The sequence below is a fragment of the Polypterus senegalus genome, chromosome 1 (genome assembly GCF_016835505.1).
Source record: "Polypterus senegalus isolate Bchr_013 chromosome 1, ASM1683550v1, whole genome shotgun sequence".
NCBI classification, from domain to species: domain Eukaryota; kingdom Metazoa; phylum Chordata; class Cladistia; order Polypteriformes; family Polypteridae; genus Polypterus; species Polypterus senegalus.
The window spans coordinates 320,358,559-320,376,869 of record NC_053154.1 but is presented as its reverse complement, the minus strand read 5'-3'; the positions used below and the strand labels follow the sequence as shown (position 1 = coordinate 320,376,869).

The following is an 18,311-nucleotide window of genomic DNA, read 5'->3' as shown; positions in this document are numbered from 1 at the left end:
TTGTCATTAAAGTAGAACATCATAAACTTCATCTTTAAATTGTTTAATTTACTAGTTTCTCAAATCCCATTATAACTAAAGTAGCACGTTAAAAGCTTTGTTTTATATGTGATCTTCTATGTGCTCTGTGTGTGTGAATCACTATGTGCTTCTTAAACGGGCTTTCTCTTCCTCTGATAGGGCACAGAATCGATTGCATTCATGATATTACAGCTCTATGAATAACTAAAATACTGAGATATATACTTGATATAATTTTCATGATGATGGGAGTTAAAGCATGTTATTAACACTAGAATTACCAGAGCCTACGAAAAAACTCGTAATTCCTTCCCACCTTAAACTGCTTCTTAAATCCCTTCACACCTCTCCGCCAGCGTCCTTTGTTCTCTAAATGTGCTGATAAAGAGAAGCCGGCTATTCCATCCCCCCACCAATTTAGAACGTGCACGAACTTCTCTCAGCTCATGCCTTGATTGAGTATCTGGGAGTGAAGTGGAGTTTTAGAGTGAAATAATAGATCGTTGTTTGGAACACACGCATTTCATGTCTGTTCCGTTTCTACAGTAATCTGTGTCAAAACATTGTTAAAACAGAAACTTTTTTTATATTCTAGTAGTAGATGACAAAATGTAGGCATAAACTATATAATGTATGAAGCCTGAAGTCCAAATAGCAAAGAAACATTTTCACAAGAATAACACAATTGCACTTTTATTCAAACATATAACTGCAGAAAGAAAACGCCGCCTTAACATGCGACATTGACACCACTTTACTATAACTGACTCTGTGGTTCAATAGATGCAGCCCCCGCTTAGGAATCAAGAGGTCACGGGTTCGATCCTGCGCCCCTCCCTTTTGAGAAGTAAACTGTTCTTAGTCTTACTGTTTTAGAATAAAAACATACATTTGATTTCAGTCTGTAACAGCCGTGCAATTTATGATCTTTGTAAAGGTTAGCTTTTTTTTTTTTATTCACTTTTCACTCTCTCAGTCGCGTTCAGAATCAATCCATACAACCCCATCTGACACGGCTGTTTTCACTAAAGACGCGCTATAGCTCTGCAGTGTACCACGATGCATACTAACGCCCCGGTTCTGACACACAAACGCTGGCGAAGCTGCCTTCTTCGTATCTCACCGTCACTTGCTTTTCTTTTTATTCAGTTTTATTGAGTGTTCCTGCCAGTCCCGCATGTTGCTGTATGCTTTTCTTTTGCACCCAGGACATGCAGAAGAAAGAATGGTAAAGACCAGTAACTTCGGCGCTATATGCAATCATCAGACACTCCCCATCTGCCCGTGTCGTTCAAACACAGGAACATATATTGGTGTAAAAGTATAACAAAAGTGCACTTTTATTCAAGTGCACTTTTTCCATCGCCTTTTCCTGTAAGAAGCAGTGTACACACTTCTCTCTATGCTGTGGTTTCTATTACACACCTGAAAGAAAGACAATATATGTGAAAATATAATCGCACTAATGCAATATTATTTGAAAACGAACAGCGTCAGATCGGTGTGAATTTATGCAGGAACTGGAAATTCTCTGATGCGGGACCTTCCCCCAGGGAAGAAAGTACAGTGTCAGGTGCTCATTCAGTGTAATAGAAACCATAGCACAGAGAGGTGTGTACACGGCAACAAGTACACGGTCGTAAATGTAGGAAGGACGGTCCTTGGGTGTGTGGGAACTGTTAATATTTGAATGTGATGATTTTATATAGCACGGAATGAAAATCTTCACTTCTTAGCATTGCACCATGCAAGATGTCGTATCAATCGCCTACTGTATCTTGCTTTCTTTTTTCTTCGGTTATACAGGTAGTTTTGAATAAAAGTGCACTTGTTTTGTTTGCGAAATGAAGTGTCTGCGTGCACTTTTCGTGGCATTACACGTGTATTTTTTGAGCATGCCCGTTTGAGCAGTATAAAAGTATTGAAAAGTATAACAAAACAACGGGCAGATGGAGAGTGTCTGATGATTGCATATAGCGCCGAACTTACTGCTCTTTACTATTCTCTCCTCTGCGTGCCCTGGAGTACAAAAGAAACAGAATACAGACGCGCTATAGCTCTGTGCTGTACCACGATGCATACTAACGCCCCCACCAAGGTTCTGACACACAGGCGCTGGCGAAGCTGTCTTCTTAGTATCTCACCGTCACTTGATTTTCTTTTTATTCAGTTTTATTGAGTGTTCCTGCCAGTCCCCCCGCATGTTGCTGTATGCTGGATATTTTCACATATATTGTCTCTTTCTTTCAGGTGTGTAATAGAAACCACAGCATAGAGAGAAGTGTGTACACTGCTTCTTACAGGAAAAGGCGATGGAAAAAGTGCACTTGAATAAAAGTGCACTTTTGTTATACTTTTACACCAATATATGTTCCTGTGTTTGAACGACACGGGCAGATGGGGAGTGTCTGATGATTGCATATAGCGCCGAAGTTACTGGTCTTTACCATTCTTTCTTCTGCATGTCCTGGGGTGCAAAAGAAAAAGCATACAGCAACATGCGGGACTGGCAGGAACACTCAATAAAACTGAATAAAAAGAAAAGCAAGTGACGGTGAGATACGAAGAAGGCAGCTTCGCCAGCGCTTGTGTGTCAGAACCGGGGTGGCGTTAGTATGCATCGTGGTACACTGCAGAGCTATAGCGTCTTTAGTGAAAACAGCCGTGTCAGATGGGGTTGTATGGATTGATTCTGAACGCGACTGAGAGAGTGAAAAGTGAATAAAAAAAAAAAGCTAACCTTTACAAAGATCATAAATTGCACCGGCTGTTACAGACTGAAATCAAATGTATGCTTTTATTCTAAAACAGTAAGACTAAGAACAGTTTACTTCTCAAAAGGGAGGGGCAGGATCGAACCCTGACCCTTGATTCCCAAGCGGGGCTGTATCTATTGAACCACAGAGTCAGTTATAGTAAACTGGTGTCAATGTCGCATGTTAAGGCGCTTTTCTTTCTGCAGTTATATGTTTGAATAAAAGTGCAATTGTGTTATTCTTGTGAAAATGTTTCTTTGCTATTTGGACTTCAGGCTTCATACATTATATAGTTTATGCCTACATTTTGTCATCTACTACTAGAATATAAAAAAAGTTTCTGTTTTAACAATGTGTTGACACAGATTACTGTAGAAACGGAACAGACATGAAATGCGTGTGTTCCAAACAACGATCTATTATTTCACTCTAAAACTCCACTTCACTCCCAGATACTCAATCAAGGCATGAGCTGAGAGAAGTTCGTGCACGTTCTAAATTGGTGGGGGGATGGAATAGCCGGCTTCTCTTTATCAGCACATTTAGAAGACAAAGGGCGCTGGCGGAGAGGTGTGAAGGGATTTAAGAAGCAGTTTAAGGTGGGACGGAATTACGAATTTTTTCGTAGGCTCTGGTAATTCTAGTGTTAAACATGGGAACACAGTGGCGCAGTGATTGTTCCTGCCTCACGCAAGATGCTTGCTGCACTTTGTGGGACCTTCGATGAAATAATTTATTGCAGCAGTACTGTCTTTTTCAAACATACTAACCCCCAATTCCTGTCATTACTTTTCCTTCTCCAAATACCCAATTGCCACACAATCAGCTCTGTATTAGACATTAAGCCTTCTGTAAGCTTTATTCAGAAAGCCGGTTCTTCAAAACTTTTAAGGAACGTTGAAATTTCTTGGTGGTACCTTTTTTAATTATTCTATCAATCTATCCTTCCAGTGTCGGACCAGCACCAGCAAGAATACAGCACAGAGGCAGGAATAATCCCTGAACGTCGCTAGCGCTGCGGCATTGTGTCCTCACGTGTTTAATTATTAACAATATAGATTATTTAAATAAAGTTAAATTTTATCTGTATAATATAATAAACATATTTTGCTGCTTTTCATCTTAAAAATGATATCGTCATCATATGTAAATACGCGCTTTACAAAGTGGCTCAGGTTGTGCAATATTATTACTGTATCGCAAGTTTGCAGTGAGGTGATTGTACTTATAAGTACAAACAGATCTACAAGGAGCACTTGATGGACTGATTGAGTGCGTTTAGAGTTCTTGGGATGAAACTGTTTCTGAACCGCGAGGTCCCTACAGGAAAGGCTCTGAAGCGTTTGTCATATGAGAGCAGTTCAATAGACAGCATGGCTGAGGCAGCGTGTGCTTAATGCTGTATACCGATAATTCTCTTTCCAATCAGCTGCTATAGAGCTGTGATTCCCCACTCAGATACAGTGATATAAATACTCTGGGTGGTGCAGTGAGAGTACTATGGAAAAAGATGATCCGCTGTGGCAACTCCTAACGGGAGCAACTGAAAGAAGAAGAAGAAGGTGCAGTGAGAGTAACAACACTAAAGCAGCTATGGTTTTTAGACTAGTTTGACCATTCTGTTGACCATTATATTGTTACAGGTTAATTACAATCAAATGCCTTAAACTAATAAACAATATGCGGTTAATTTCAGTGTATTTAGAAAGCCGCGTCAGGGACGTGGATCTAAAAAAGAAAGGGAAACCACACTGGAACAGTAGCACTGCTTTGACGCTGGGTGCCGCCAGTTGGCAAAACCAAGCGGAGAACTTGCGTACGCCAGAGTTTTAGCTAGTGTGAAAATATGCATGGCTTTACCCAAGTTTAGGTTTTATACATCGCGATTTGAGCGTGAAAACGGGAACGCAACATTTTTATCCATACGTTACCGTTTATACATGAGGCCCCGATCTGCTCCAGTACCGGTTAATGCCTCCAAACTCATCAGACGGTGCTTCATCCAACAAGAAGACAATGAATGATCCAAACATACTGCTAAGATACCATAGACGTTTTTCAAAGTTAAAATTGGAAAATTCATGAATGACCAAGCCAGTTGCCCGATTTCAATCCATTTGAACAGGCCTTCCATAGATTCCTGAAGAGAAAACTTGAGGGAACAAGCCCTCCAAAACAAGCTGGAACTAAAGAAGGCTGCATTAGTGGCTTGGCAGAGCAGCACCAGAGAAGATACTAAGTACCTGCTGATGTCTGTGAATCGCAGACTTCAAGCAGTCATTGTATGGTGGGTAAATGCGATTAAAGGACTAAATATGACATCTGCTTTATTTGACCTGCCATTGCTGTGTCCCAAACATTATGGTGCTCTGCAGTGGGAAGACTGTGTATAAAAAGTGTTGTCATTTCTACATGGTGTGACTGAAGTGAACAATATGCAAATCCTCTTAAATGAAAGTCTGTAAGGTGCACTTTAATCATATCTGAATTGTTTGATTTGTAATTTTAAAATGTGGAGCAGAGGGGCAAATCAAAGAAAAATATGTAGTTGTCCTAAACATTATGGACGGCAATGTATTTCTCTTGATGTTGCATACTTAGTTATAAAACCTGTGAATCCTTCATATTAAGTAATTTTACCAGCACATCCAAGTGTCCTCTTTTATGCCACGTTGAAAAGTTTACTGATGTTTTAAAAGCACAATGAAGCTTATTTTAAGATCTTGTTACATAAGAGTAAATAAACTGCAGTACCTAAGAGGTACCATTTTTTTTAATTGAATCTCAAAAGACATGCCCACAAAATAAAGCATACAAATCTTTAATTGAATTACAATCAAAACAGGCATACCCACCAAAAACATATAACAGATGTTAATTGAATTATATTCAGAAACATTAAACCCACAAAAATAGCATACATATACATTTTTAAAACTGAATCAATTAAATCCCATTCTGTTGTGTCATTGCAAGGGGTGGAGAGAAGTGTCACGTCTTCTGTTTGTGTATACAGTGCCTATAAAAAGTATTCATCCCCTTGGAAGTTTTTACAATTTATTGTTATGTAACACTAATCACAGTGGATTGAAAGAGGCCTTTATAACACACTGGTGAGGCCTCATCTTGAGTACTGGGTGCAGTTTTGGTCTCCAGGCTACAAAAAGGACGCAGCAGCACAAGAAAAGGTCCAGAGAAGAGCGACTAGGCTGAGTCCAGGGCTACAGGGGTTGAATTATGAGGAAAGATTAAAAGAGCTGAGCCTTTACAGTTTAAGCAAAAGAAAATGAAGAGGTGACATGATTGAAGTGTTTAAAATTATGAAGGGAATTAGTACAGTGGATCGAGACTGTTATTTAAAATGAGTTCATCAAGAACACGGGGACACAGTTGGAAACTTGTTAAGAGTAAATTTCACACAAACATTAGGAAGTTTTTCTTTACACAAAGAATGATAGACACTTGGAATAAGCTACCAAGTAGTGTGGTAGACAGTAAGACCTTAGGGACTTTCAAAACTCGACTTGATGTTTTCTTGGAAGAAATAAGTGGACTGGACTGGCGATGTTTGTTGGGCTAAATGGCCTGTTCTCGTCTAGAGTGTTCTAATGATTTGACACTGATCAATAGAAGAGTTGTGGAAACCGATCTCTGCAAAGTAATCTGTGAGGTGTGATCAAAAAATACGGTGAATGTTTTAAAAAAGAAAGGTTTGTTGCTGTAAAAGATTCATAACTACTAGTCACCCTCAAAGTACTGTCCTCCACTTCGAATGCATTTATCCCAACGCTCCTGCCACTTTTCGAAGCAGTTCTGGAAGTTTTCTTTCGAGAGTGTCTTTAGTTGGGTTGTTGTGGCTGCCTGGATGTCCTCAGTTTTCTCGTCTTCAACTGAGTCACATCCATTACGAAATCGATCAAACCACTTGTAAACAGTCTTAATTGTTGGTGCAGTGTCACTATAAATCGATTTTAACATCTGATGGGTTTCCTGAGCTTTTTGCAATTTGAAACAAAATTTCATGTTAATACGTTGCTCGATATCCATTATTAACGACAAACTTGAAAAACACACTTGAAGTCAACAGTGGCCCACAAACGACTGACAGGAAGGATCAAAGACGTTGAAACTCATCACAAACTTTGCTCTAGGATGGACCTGTCAGAAGCTGCATTGAGTTGTTTTGCGTTGCTCTTGGATGGTCGTCTGCATCAACATTCACTATACTTTTTGATCACACCTCATAAATTAATTACAAATATAAAACATCTAATATCTGATTGCACAAGTAGGGAATGGTCAGTCAGTCGTGACCTAACTCGCTGGGGGGTGATGGAGTCTATCCCAGCTAACATATGGACCAAGTCAGGAACAAACCCTGGACAGGGCACAGTCCATTGCATGGCACACACCCACACACAATACACTACCACTGCACCACCATGCTGCCCCAAGTAAGGAATGGTGATTAGTAATAGCAACATTTTAGTCATTCTGATAGGAACTGGTTTATCTGCATTTAAGTCAGTTATTTGGGTAAATTGTTGATTTCACAGTGTTACAGGAAAGCAGACTTTATGGGAAACATGCAGACATTTTCATATGGAAATTAAGTACGTTGTCAGCACTGTAGAAATAATTAAAACTATTCAGAAGACATCACCCAGAGCTACGATTAGATGAAATACCAATGTGCATATAACATAAAAATCGGCTGCTCTCATTAGTAGTGTTAGACTGTTTTAAACTAGTTGAATTCCATTGAAAGAGTTTATTAAACTTTTAGGTTGGAAGAATGAACTTGCTGCTTTTGCCCTTTAGGTGTAATGGTTTGACACATCATGTCCATCGTCAACTATTGCCTGGGGATGGCTGGCACACTTGTACGTGTAATCGTTAGGCTGGACATTCAAAGCTGAACACGTCTCACACTTGTTTTCATGTTCTAAGGCAGGGGTCTCCAACTCCTGTCCTGGAGAGCTACTATAGCTGCAAGTTTTCATTCTACTTCTTTTCTTAATTAGTGACCAGATTTTGATTAACTTAATTGACTTTTCTTGAGACTCTGACAACTGAATTGATTCTTTTTTCCTTAAACGGCACCTTAACATAAATTTGATATGAAGTGAGCCAACAAGATAACCAACTAAGTTGGGGCCTTAAACTCCAACCGACTTCACTTCATTCAGTTTCTTAATTTGAAGCCAATTCTCGTTGCTAATTAAACCCGTTATTTAATTCAATGTTGCTCATTCTGCCATGCCAGACATTTCCAAAACTGTCGATTTTCTCTTTTTTTAAGAGCGCTGGCTGTCAAAATGTTTTGTGGACCTGAGCAGATCATCATTAACTCTTTGAGGGCTGAATATTTTTTCCAAAAAACAGTTTTCTGAAAAGCAATGGTTTCATGCAGAAATCAACATAAAACATCTGTTGCTGCATGCTGTGGCTGCCAGTTTGCCAAGAATATGGGGCAGGCCTGCTGCCAGACTATCTTTGTGTGGCTGGGACAAAGTCGCAGTGCACTGCAGTCTGGTTTCTACCTCTTATCATTGTTAAGTGGCAGTCTTCCCTGGCGAACATTGTCAGTATAACGATTAGCTGGGGACCAATTAACTGAAACTGGAACCTCACATTCATTTTCAATCACTTGTATCTAAATCTGAGTCTGACAAGTCATAGTCCAGTTCAGAGATAATAGGCAAAACATCGTCCATGGAGTGTTTTGCTTTACTCATTCACTTTGATCTCTCTCCAGATGTCAGTAACATTTTTGCCATTGCTTGCACCTTGCTATTCACAGGAGCGCAGGAAATCTCGGTCAGGATAATGAATCTAACTTTCCTTCTAGCATCAAGAGTCCAACTAAAACATAACGGTTGGTTTTGTCACAGTTTACAGGCGATTACCATCGTCAACTCCCCCTTTTGACAAAAGTCGACATCAGCCCTGAAAGAGTTAATGAGGCCTTCACCCTTCTTTATTTTCAGGTATTGTGTGATGGATGCAGGTTGTTGTTTATGTGTTGGTACATTTTGTGTCTTAATATTGTTTGGTTGCTAATTAAGGGGCCTGAGTCTTAAGATGTGCACAAATTAAAATTAAGGCAAAGATTTAATTAGCAGCAAAATCTGGTCACTAATTAAGAAAAGGGTTAGAATGAAAACCTGCAACCACTGGGGCCCTCTAGGACTGGAGTTGGAGACCCCTGATCTAGAGTTTCTAGTTAATCCTGGATTCTTTGCTCTTTCTTTGAGTTAGGTTCCTCATTCTGTTTGTTTTGCACTTTTATTTTTGTTTGCTTGTACTGCTTTTCTCCTGGAGCAGGTTTTGGTGGTGCTTTTGTCTACTCCCTTGAGCACTTACTTAATCTTTTTTAAAAAAACAAATCTTTTCACTGTTTTTGTTGTCCCAATGCCAGAAGATGTTAAAATTGAACAGCAAATTTTAAAGGAATACTTCATCCAAAAAAGATATTTCTATATATTACTTGCCCTTTGTAATTTGTGGTGATGGCTGAGAAAAACACAATCTCCTGTTTTCATGCAGAACGGAGTTTGTGATAGAATAGGCATCCTAGGAGATCAACAGTGGACTAACACAAATGGTATCACAAAACGTCCATGAAAAAGATCTCACATTACTCGTCAAGTCATCCAGTATGGAATACCTTTTGTACCAAAATGAAATGAATAAAATGTTAATTATGAAATAATCAATTACATGCAGAAGTACAGCAATCTACTGTACAGTTGAAGTCAGAAGTTTCCATCCACTTAGGGTGAATTCTTTATAACCCCTCCACAGATTTTATACTAACAAATTATGAATTTAGCATATCGTTCAAGACATCTACCTTGAGCAGGGCGAAAGTTATTTTTTCCAACAATGTTAACAGACCTCGGAGTATTTCACTTTTTATTGACTATATCACAGTTCCAGTGGGTCATAAGTTCACATGCACTTCCTTCATATTTGGTAGCACTGCCTTTAAGTTGTTTAACTTGAGCCAAACGTTTTGAGTCGCCTCCCACAAGCTTATTACAATAAGTTGGTGGAATTTTGGCCCATTCCTCCAGACAGAACTGGTGTAGCTGGGACAGGTTCGTAGACTTCCTTGCTCACACACGCTTTTTCATTTCTGCCCAAGAATTTTTAGTCTGATTGTGCTGAGTGCTTTATGATTTCCACTCCATTACCTTGACCTTGATGTCCATAAGCCATTTTTCCACAACCTTGGATGTATACTTGGGTTCATTGTCCATTTGGAAGACCCATTTGTGACTGAGCTTCAGCTTCCTTGCTGAGCTCTTGAGATGTTGCTGCAGTATCTCTCCTTCATTTACCTTCCTCATGATGTCATCTGTTTTATGAAGTCTTTCCTACAGCAAAGCACCCCCACAACATGATGCTCCCAACCACTTGCTTGACCGTTGGGATGGTGTTTTTTGGCTTGTAAGCCTCACCCTTTTTCCTCCAAACAGAACGATGCTCATTATGGCCAAACAGTTTGATATTGGAGTCATCAGACCAGAGGACATTTATTTATCCAGAAAGTAAGATCTTTGTCGCCATGTGCCATTTCAGACTGCAGTCTGGTGTTTTTATGGCGGCTTTGGAGCAGTGGCTTCTTCTTTGCTGAACAGCCGTTCAGGTTTTGTCGATATCTGACTCGTTTTACTGTGAATATAGTTATTTGTCTACCTGTTTCCTAAACCTTCTTCACAAGGTCTTTTGCTGTTATTCTGGGATTGATTTGTGCTATTCGTGCCAAAGTACATCCTCCTTTAGGAGTCAGAATGTGTCTCCTTCCTGAGCGGTATGACGGCTTTATTCTTGCGTATTATTGTTTGTACAGATGAACATGGCACCTTCAAGTGTTTGGAAATCGTTCCCAAGGAAGGCCCAGATTTTTGGAGGTTCACATTTTTTTTTCTGTGTTCTTGGCGGATTTCTTTAGATTTTTCTCATTATGTCAAGCAAAGGGGCAGTGAGTTTGATGATAGGCCATAACATACATCCACCATTTTGACTCCAATTAGGCTGCTTGGCTATCAGAAGCTTACTGTCTAATTGCCTAAAGGTTTAACATCATTTTCTGGAATTTTCCAAGCTGCTTAAAAGCACAGTTAACAAAGTGTATGCCAACTTGTGACTCCACTGGAGTTGTGTTATAGTCAATGAAAAGTGAAATATTCTGTCTGTCTGAATATTGTTGGAAAAAATGACCTTTATACAAAGTAGATGTCTTAAATAATATGCGAAATTTATACTTTGTTAATATAAAATCTGTGGAGGGCTTATAAAGTGAGTTTTAGAATTCACCTTAAATGTATGGAAACTTCTGGCTTCAACTATATATAAATTTAACATGACTTGAGCATTCCTAGTTTTCAACCTCTCGTCCTTTCTCTGAACGTTTAGCATTTGTTTGCTCAGAGGTTGATGTGCTTGCTGCTTCCTGAGCAGCTCTTCTTTTCTTCACCCTAGCGGCCTGCTTCTTCTCTTCTTGTTTCTGCATCTTTTCACGTTAAAACTGATTAAGTCAGTGTTTGTGTTGCAATTACTTTTTCCTTAATTTTTCCATTTAAGCTGGCACTTAAGTCTTCAATCTGCCTCAAGAATGATTTAAGATATGAAGAGGTAGGGGAAGTGACGGTGAAGGTGGTAGGGATGAGAATGGCGCTCGTAAACATGCCCTGCTGGCCGCTGCTGAGAGTTGATTCTGCAATAAAATAAAATAAAATAAAAAAGAGGAATAACCTTGGAGGTCAATCCTCACCCTGAAAGCGGACAGTTGATGTCATGTAGTATGTGTGTACCAAATTTCAGGTCAATTGGTCAAACAGTTTGTGAGCTACAGGTGATTTAAAATCCTGGACAGACAAACAAACAGCCACGGTAGTGTATTAGATAAGAATATTTAACTATAAAACTGTCAATATATTACAAAATAAACACAACATTAAATAGTCATCTTATTATTATGAAATGCAATGTCATTATTTTGTAATCAATGCAGGTTTTATTTCAGAATGGACTTATTTTTAAAGCTGTTTTTATTTCGCAGTGCAGCTTATCCAAACAACACACTGTGTCGTGTTGAATGTGTCTGTCTGTGCTATTTATTTGCCTCTTTTCCTAATGGATTTGTCACTTGTCAATCAAGACAAAGACCACCAGGCTGAACCTGTTCCTATTGGTTTATCCTCTGCTGTCGATTACTTTCACCTGATTGTAGGCAGTAGGCTTTAGCATTTCTTTAGTTGCATTCCAACTGTCAGAACATGAAGGAGTAGTTAAAAGTTGGAACGGTTAGTGTCAATAGGAAAAGATAATTAACACCTGATGCTGTTGTGAGATGAATTGATGATATGTTGGAAATGCTCGCCAAAATGTTCACATTGATGAAGAAGTTGTTGGTGATCAGTCAGTCTTAAACTATCTCCACACAAAAAATGCCACACATTAATTCAGAACGTCCGATGCTGGAAATTCCAGGTGACCTGCTTCCAGATGACCTTCTGTGTGGACATGGTGCTCAATTGATCTTAAAGTACCAAGAACCTCTTCATCATCATGAATATTTTAAAAAGCTGTCCAAGCATTCCAAATTTAACATCGATTCATCTTAAAATCATCATATTTTGTCAGACAGACTGCTCTTCAGACAGGTTGCGCTTGCGTGACACTAACTCTTTAGAAGAGAACAGGAAGGGAGCCCCTGCATTGCACAAGCTTTGGGGACATTCAAGATGACAGGTAGAGACTTTTAGAGAGAGGATTAATAGCGCCATGCAGGAATTGTGGTTTGTTCTTGCTGAATTGCAGAGAGAAAGAACAACTTTGTGAAGGAGGTTGGCGCTCAAATACATCATCAGTATTAAAACAAGGAGGGGATCAGCGGGAGACTAGCAGCAGGTCTCCTTTTACCTGATATTTACTGTGGATTATAACAGAGAGAATCTTTAAGTAGGTATCCAGGCTTTTAATGTACAGCATTTCATCTTTTAATAAATGCACCCATTGCTGGGTACAGATACAATATGTTAAATTATATATATTTCACCTGTAAAACAAACTATTGGCAGCTCTTATTGCCTTGATATTTTGCCAGTTTGAATTTGAAAAAAGTAGAATTGAAAGATCTTTGGTGTAGCCTACCAGTACGAATCAGGCAAAAGTAATCTACAGCAAAGGATTAACCAATAGGAAATGGTTCAGTCCGTTGGCCTTGATTGATACAATACAATACAATACAGTTTATTTTTGTATAGCCCAAAATCACACAGGAAGTGCCGCAATGGGCTTTAACAGGCCCTGCCTCTTGACAGCCCCCCAGCCTTGACTCTCTGAGAAGACAAGGAACAACTCCCAATAAAAACCTTGTAGGGAAAAATGGAAGAAACCTCGGGAAAGGCAGTTGAAAGAGAGACCCCTTTCCAGGTAGGTTGGGCGTGCAGTGGGTGTCAAAAGTAGGGGGTCAATACAATACAATACACAGAACAGAACAATTCCTTAAGACAGCATAATAATAAAAATTTTAGAAGTACGGTTTAACAGTAGATGATATGACATAATTAGGTTTGGATATTTTTAGAGTCCTGGAGACCTCATCCATCTAGCTGCCTCCCATTTGGCCATGCCACGGCTGAAACGTTGCTCCGATGAAAGGACCCCTCTTTCCCATGATTCCTGTGATCCTCCATCAGGGATGACTTTACCATAGGCAGGCAAACAACTTGGCAGGTGGGCCGTGGCACCAATGGCCACATTTGGGTACCGAGAAAAGAAACAGAATAGGTGAGGGTTAGTATTCAAATATAATTATCATGATAGGTGACAAAAAATCGTCATGAAAAGAGGCATTGCGAAATAAAGAGCACCGGCATTAGAAGAGCCACTTGGAAATGTGACATTCAGAAGAGTCACAGCGTGACTTCAGATTAGTGGGGTTAAATGCTTGTGTAACAGAACACCTGCCCTTAAAAACACAACCATTTTGAAATAACACCTGTAATCATTATAACATAATGACATTGCTTTTCATAATAATTGGATAATTTTAGTAATGTGCTTTTTTATCACAATTCATTAACTGTATATCTTGTGTTACTTTTCCATGTGACTATTTATTTCGTCATTGCCATTTTATTTTTTTACAGAAGCTCCGTATTTATTTAAAGAACTTTTGTAAAAAGCCAGATTTTCCTGTGGGGACAAAAACATTTCTCTCTGTCTCTCTTTTTGGCCCAAAGTCGTATTCCATACTCTACCTGTTGCTAATCATGTTTTTTTTTTTTTACTATTGTTAAATAAACCACTTCCAGAACGCACTCTCGAGCGAAAATGGAACATGCTCACATACAAATGAACACCTGCCATCTTTTGTTGGTCACAAGTCCAGCCCAAGAACAGCTTATTGATTGGCCGCCATTGTGCTTCACATGCTATTAGTACTGCAAAGTGTACTGAGAGACGAGTTCAACTAGGATTAAAAGGTAAAGAAAAATGAACGAGAACACAATCAGCAGGAGACTACATCTTGTAGTTGTGCATATGCGAGATGCTTCAACAAGCAGAAGGTCATTTCACCCATGCAGTTTTACAGCCTCCCGCTGCTAAATAATCCAGAGGTATTCCAGTTCTGGATATGAATATACATGTAACGATGGGCGCACTTCAATGCATTCCCATGAGAGTGTTTTCCATAAATGTTTTATTTAGTCAGTCAGTCAGTCATTCTCCAACCCGCTATACCACTGGGTCGTGGGGGTCTGCTGGAGCCAATCCCAGCCAGCACAGGGCACAAGGCTGGAACAAATCACTGGGCAGGGTGCCAGCCCACCGCAGGATGGACACACACCACAAACATTTTAGGATCGCCAATGCACCTAAGCTGGATGTCTTTGTACTGTAGGAGGAAACCTGAGTACCCGGAGGAAGCCCACACAGACACGGGGAGAACATGCAAACTCCATGCAGGGAGGACCCAGGAAGCAAACCTAGGTCTCCTTACTGCAAGGCAGCAGCGCTACCACTGCGCCACCATGCAGCCCAGTTTATTTATTATTTGTTATAAACATTTTTTGAGTTTTTTATGCATATAATGGTGACCATTAGAGTCATCCATATTATGGTGTGAGAGTTCTGGGTATGTCTTAAGATCTTTAAAGTCAGAGAGGAAGTGGGTCTACTAGGATTCCACAGCATGCTTTGCTAAAGATTAGTAGCACCCTTTCTAAATCTTTGTGTATTCTCATATCCTGTGCAGTATTGATTGAAGAGATGTTTTTAACAATATTAAGGGTTCAAACTTTTGTATGTTTTCCTTTTTTTTTTTTAGACAAAGGTAGAAGAGTCCAACCTGCCTGGTCACCTCCTGAAGGCGTGCAACTGCCAAAACTGCGACTTTACAACAGTCTAACTCGTAGGAAGGTGAGATCTTCATTTTTATTGAGTTTTCAGAAGGCTTTTGGTAAGGTCCCACATGAGAGGCTTGTGTTCAGATTTAAGCAAGTCAGAATGCAGGATGCTGTGTGTAGATGGGCGCATAACTGGCTTAGCCACAGGAAACAAAGGGTTATGGTTTTAAGAACCTTACAAGAATTAGTGGAGGTTAAGAGTGGTGTCCTTCAGGGATCGGTGCTGGGGCCACTGCTGTTTTTATTATATACATTATCTTGACCACAATGTAAATGATTAAATTTCCAGATTATATATAGGTGAAAAGATAAATAATGTAGAATCAACCCAGTCATTACAATTGGAAACTGAGAGAGTACAGGCTTAGCAAATTTATGTAATTGTTGAATACACAATACAAGTTTGGTTAATTTAAAGTATACCTGACAACAGTGGTCTCACACTTTGGTCCTGGAGCGCCACAGTGGCTGCAGGCTTTCATTCTGACCCTTAATCAGTGACCAGATTTTGCTGGTAATTCATTCCTTTTCCTTTCATTTTAATTGATTTGTTTAAGATTTGTTCCCTTGAATTTCTTCATCATTCCTCTGAATTGCTTCATTTCTTTCCTTATATGGCACCCAAACAGAAGTGAAATGTGAAGTGAGGGAGCCAACAGAAGACCAACTAAGTCAGGGCCTTAAACTCCAACCAACTTCACCCCAAGCACTTGCTTAATTAGGAGCCGATTCTTGTCGTTAATTAAACCCGTTCTTTAATTCCATGGCTTCTCATTGTGCAATTACATACATTTCCAAAATGATTGATTTTCTCTTTTCTAAGAGCACTATTAAAATGTTTTGTGGACCTAAACAGATCAACATTCCTGAGACCCCCACCTTTCTTTATTTTCAGATACTGTATGATGGACAGACACAGCTTACTGGTCATGTTTTGGCTCATTTTGTATCTCGTTATTGTTTGGCAGCTAATTAAAGAAAAAGAAATTAATTAAGGCCTGAGTCTTCAAGAACAAGACAGTTAAAATTAATTCAAAAGAAATTAATTAGCAGCAAAAACAGGTCAGTAATTAAGAAAAGGGTTAGGATGAAAACCTGCAGCCACTGAGGCCCTCCAGGAACAGAGTTTGAGACCACTGCCTTACAAGATGCCAGGACCTAGGAATCATAGTGGCCTGGTCACCGTCCACACCTCACGATTAAGAAGGTTAGGTTATCTAGCTCCCCAATGTGTCAAGTACAAATCAAGGGAGGTTAAGCTTAAGCTTTGTAGCACCCTAGTAAAGCCTTATCTGGAGTACTGGATACAGTTGTGGTCTCCATACTACAAAAAAGTTGTGGTAATGCAGGATTGAGAGGTATCAGCTATGAGGGAAGATTTAAGGCGTTGAGCCTTTTTAGTTTAAACAAATGGTGGTTAAGAGGTGCTATGATTATGGTGTTCACAAAAAAATTTATTTCTATAGCATGTTTTCATACAAATGATGTAGCCGAAAGTGCTTTACAAGATGAAGAAAGAATAGTTTATAAAAAAAAATAAGATTAGCCAACAATAAGTAACAAAGAATATAGTAAGGTCCAATGGCCAGGAGGACAGAAAAAAAAACAAAAAACCTCCAGAGGGCTGGAGAGAAAAAAAAAATCTGCAGGGGTTCCGAGGCCACAAGACCACCTAGCCTCCACTGAAATATTTATAAAGATCTTTATTTTATAAAGAAATATTATGGCGAATCTGCGGTGGGTTGGCACCCTGCCCAGGATTGGTTCCTGCCTTGTTCCCTGTGTTGGCTGGGATTGGCTCCAGCAGACCCCCGTGACCCTATATTCGGATTCAGCGGGTTAGAAAATGGATGGATGGATATTATGGCGGATCCTGGCTATTATTTTAAAATGAGTTCCTTAATTAGAACACAGGGACACAGAAAGGAACTTATTAAGGGTAGATTTCACACAAATCTTAGAAAGCTTTTCTTCACACAAAGAACCACAGACATAAAATAAATAACCCGGTAGAGTCGTAGAGAGAGAGGGGGACTTTAGGGACATAGAAAACCTGACTTATTGTTATTTTGGAAACATTAGGTGAGTAGGACTGGCAAACATGTTGGGCAAAACAGTCTGTTCTGTCAAAGTTGTTCAAATGTCTGCTTAGACACTGCATCTTGCATCACCCAGGTTTTGGAGTCTTGATACTTGGCCATTAAAAGACACCATATTAAAAATTCTTTTGTCTTCCACGTTTTTATTTTTAGCTCTGTGTAGCTGTTTCTTCATAATTGGATCGTGCTGCCAGTGCCATATTTAAATTGGTTTTGTTTCTTGTCCTCCTTAGGAGGAGTTCATCCCCCAGAATGGGAAACAAGTATTGTGGTACTGCTGCGGACCCACTGTCTATGATGCCTCTCATATGGGACATGCTAGGTGAGTAATGACCTCATAAGCATATTAGACTCTGGCAGTTCAATTTTAGGTAATAAAAATGGTGTAATGTAGATCTGGGGAATTCTATATGGTGTATTTTTATAAATGAAATGAAATGATTCAAACCCTGCAGGATGTTTTAGTGTATGTATTTATTATGAGTAAATGTTGCATGATGCAGTGATTTTAAGGTCTTTGAAAAGCTTTGCCACGTAGGCATGTAAATTTACAGTGCAACCCAAGTGAATCTAAATGCTTGTACATTACAAAAACAAAACACATTTGATCTGAATAGGTGCATCATCTTAATGTCTAGTGCTGCTTCCTGCTTCCTTTGAGACACTGGCTTTACATTCCTGAGCCCATCTCTATCTGTGTGTAATTTACATTTACTTCCTGGGTTTTTCTTCCACATTCTGAAGACATGTTTTTTAGCCTTCTGTGAAGACGCATAGATGTACAGTACATATCAGTGTGCCCTGCACCAATGATCACTGCACAGCTTCCACCCAGGGCTGACATGATAGGAACAGGCACCCTGAAACTCTGGGTTGGCAAATGGATATGGATATATTAGTAGTTAAACTTAATTGGATAGATTCTAAAATTAATATCAAAGTTTCACTTGACAATTTTTTTTTTTACTGAATAACTACTTAAGAAAATGAATCCAATAAGCCTATCAATA

The 18,311-nt window shown here is 39.4% G+C and overlaps 1 protein-coding gene across 2 annotated transcripts in view; it reads left to right on the top strand.

Annotated features, from left to right (window-relative positions):
- The window catches only part of cars1 (cysteinyl-tRNA synthetase 1), a 123,753-nt gene that overhangs the window by 11,455 nt on the left and 93,987 nt on the right, over positions 1-18,311 (top strand). For both annotated transcript variants that reach the window (XM_039737019.1, XM_039737028.1), the window contains 2 exons: positions 15,124-15,215; positions 17,535-17,623. In XM_039737019.1, the coding sequence (XP_039592953.1) occupies positions 15,124-15,215; positions 17,535-17,623 (181 nt within the window). The remainder of the gene's footprint in view (positions 1-15,123; positions 15,216-17,534; positions 17,624-18,311) is intronic.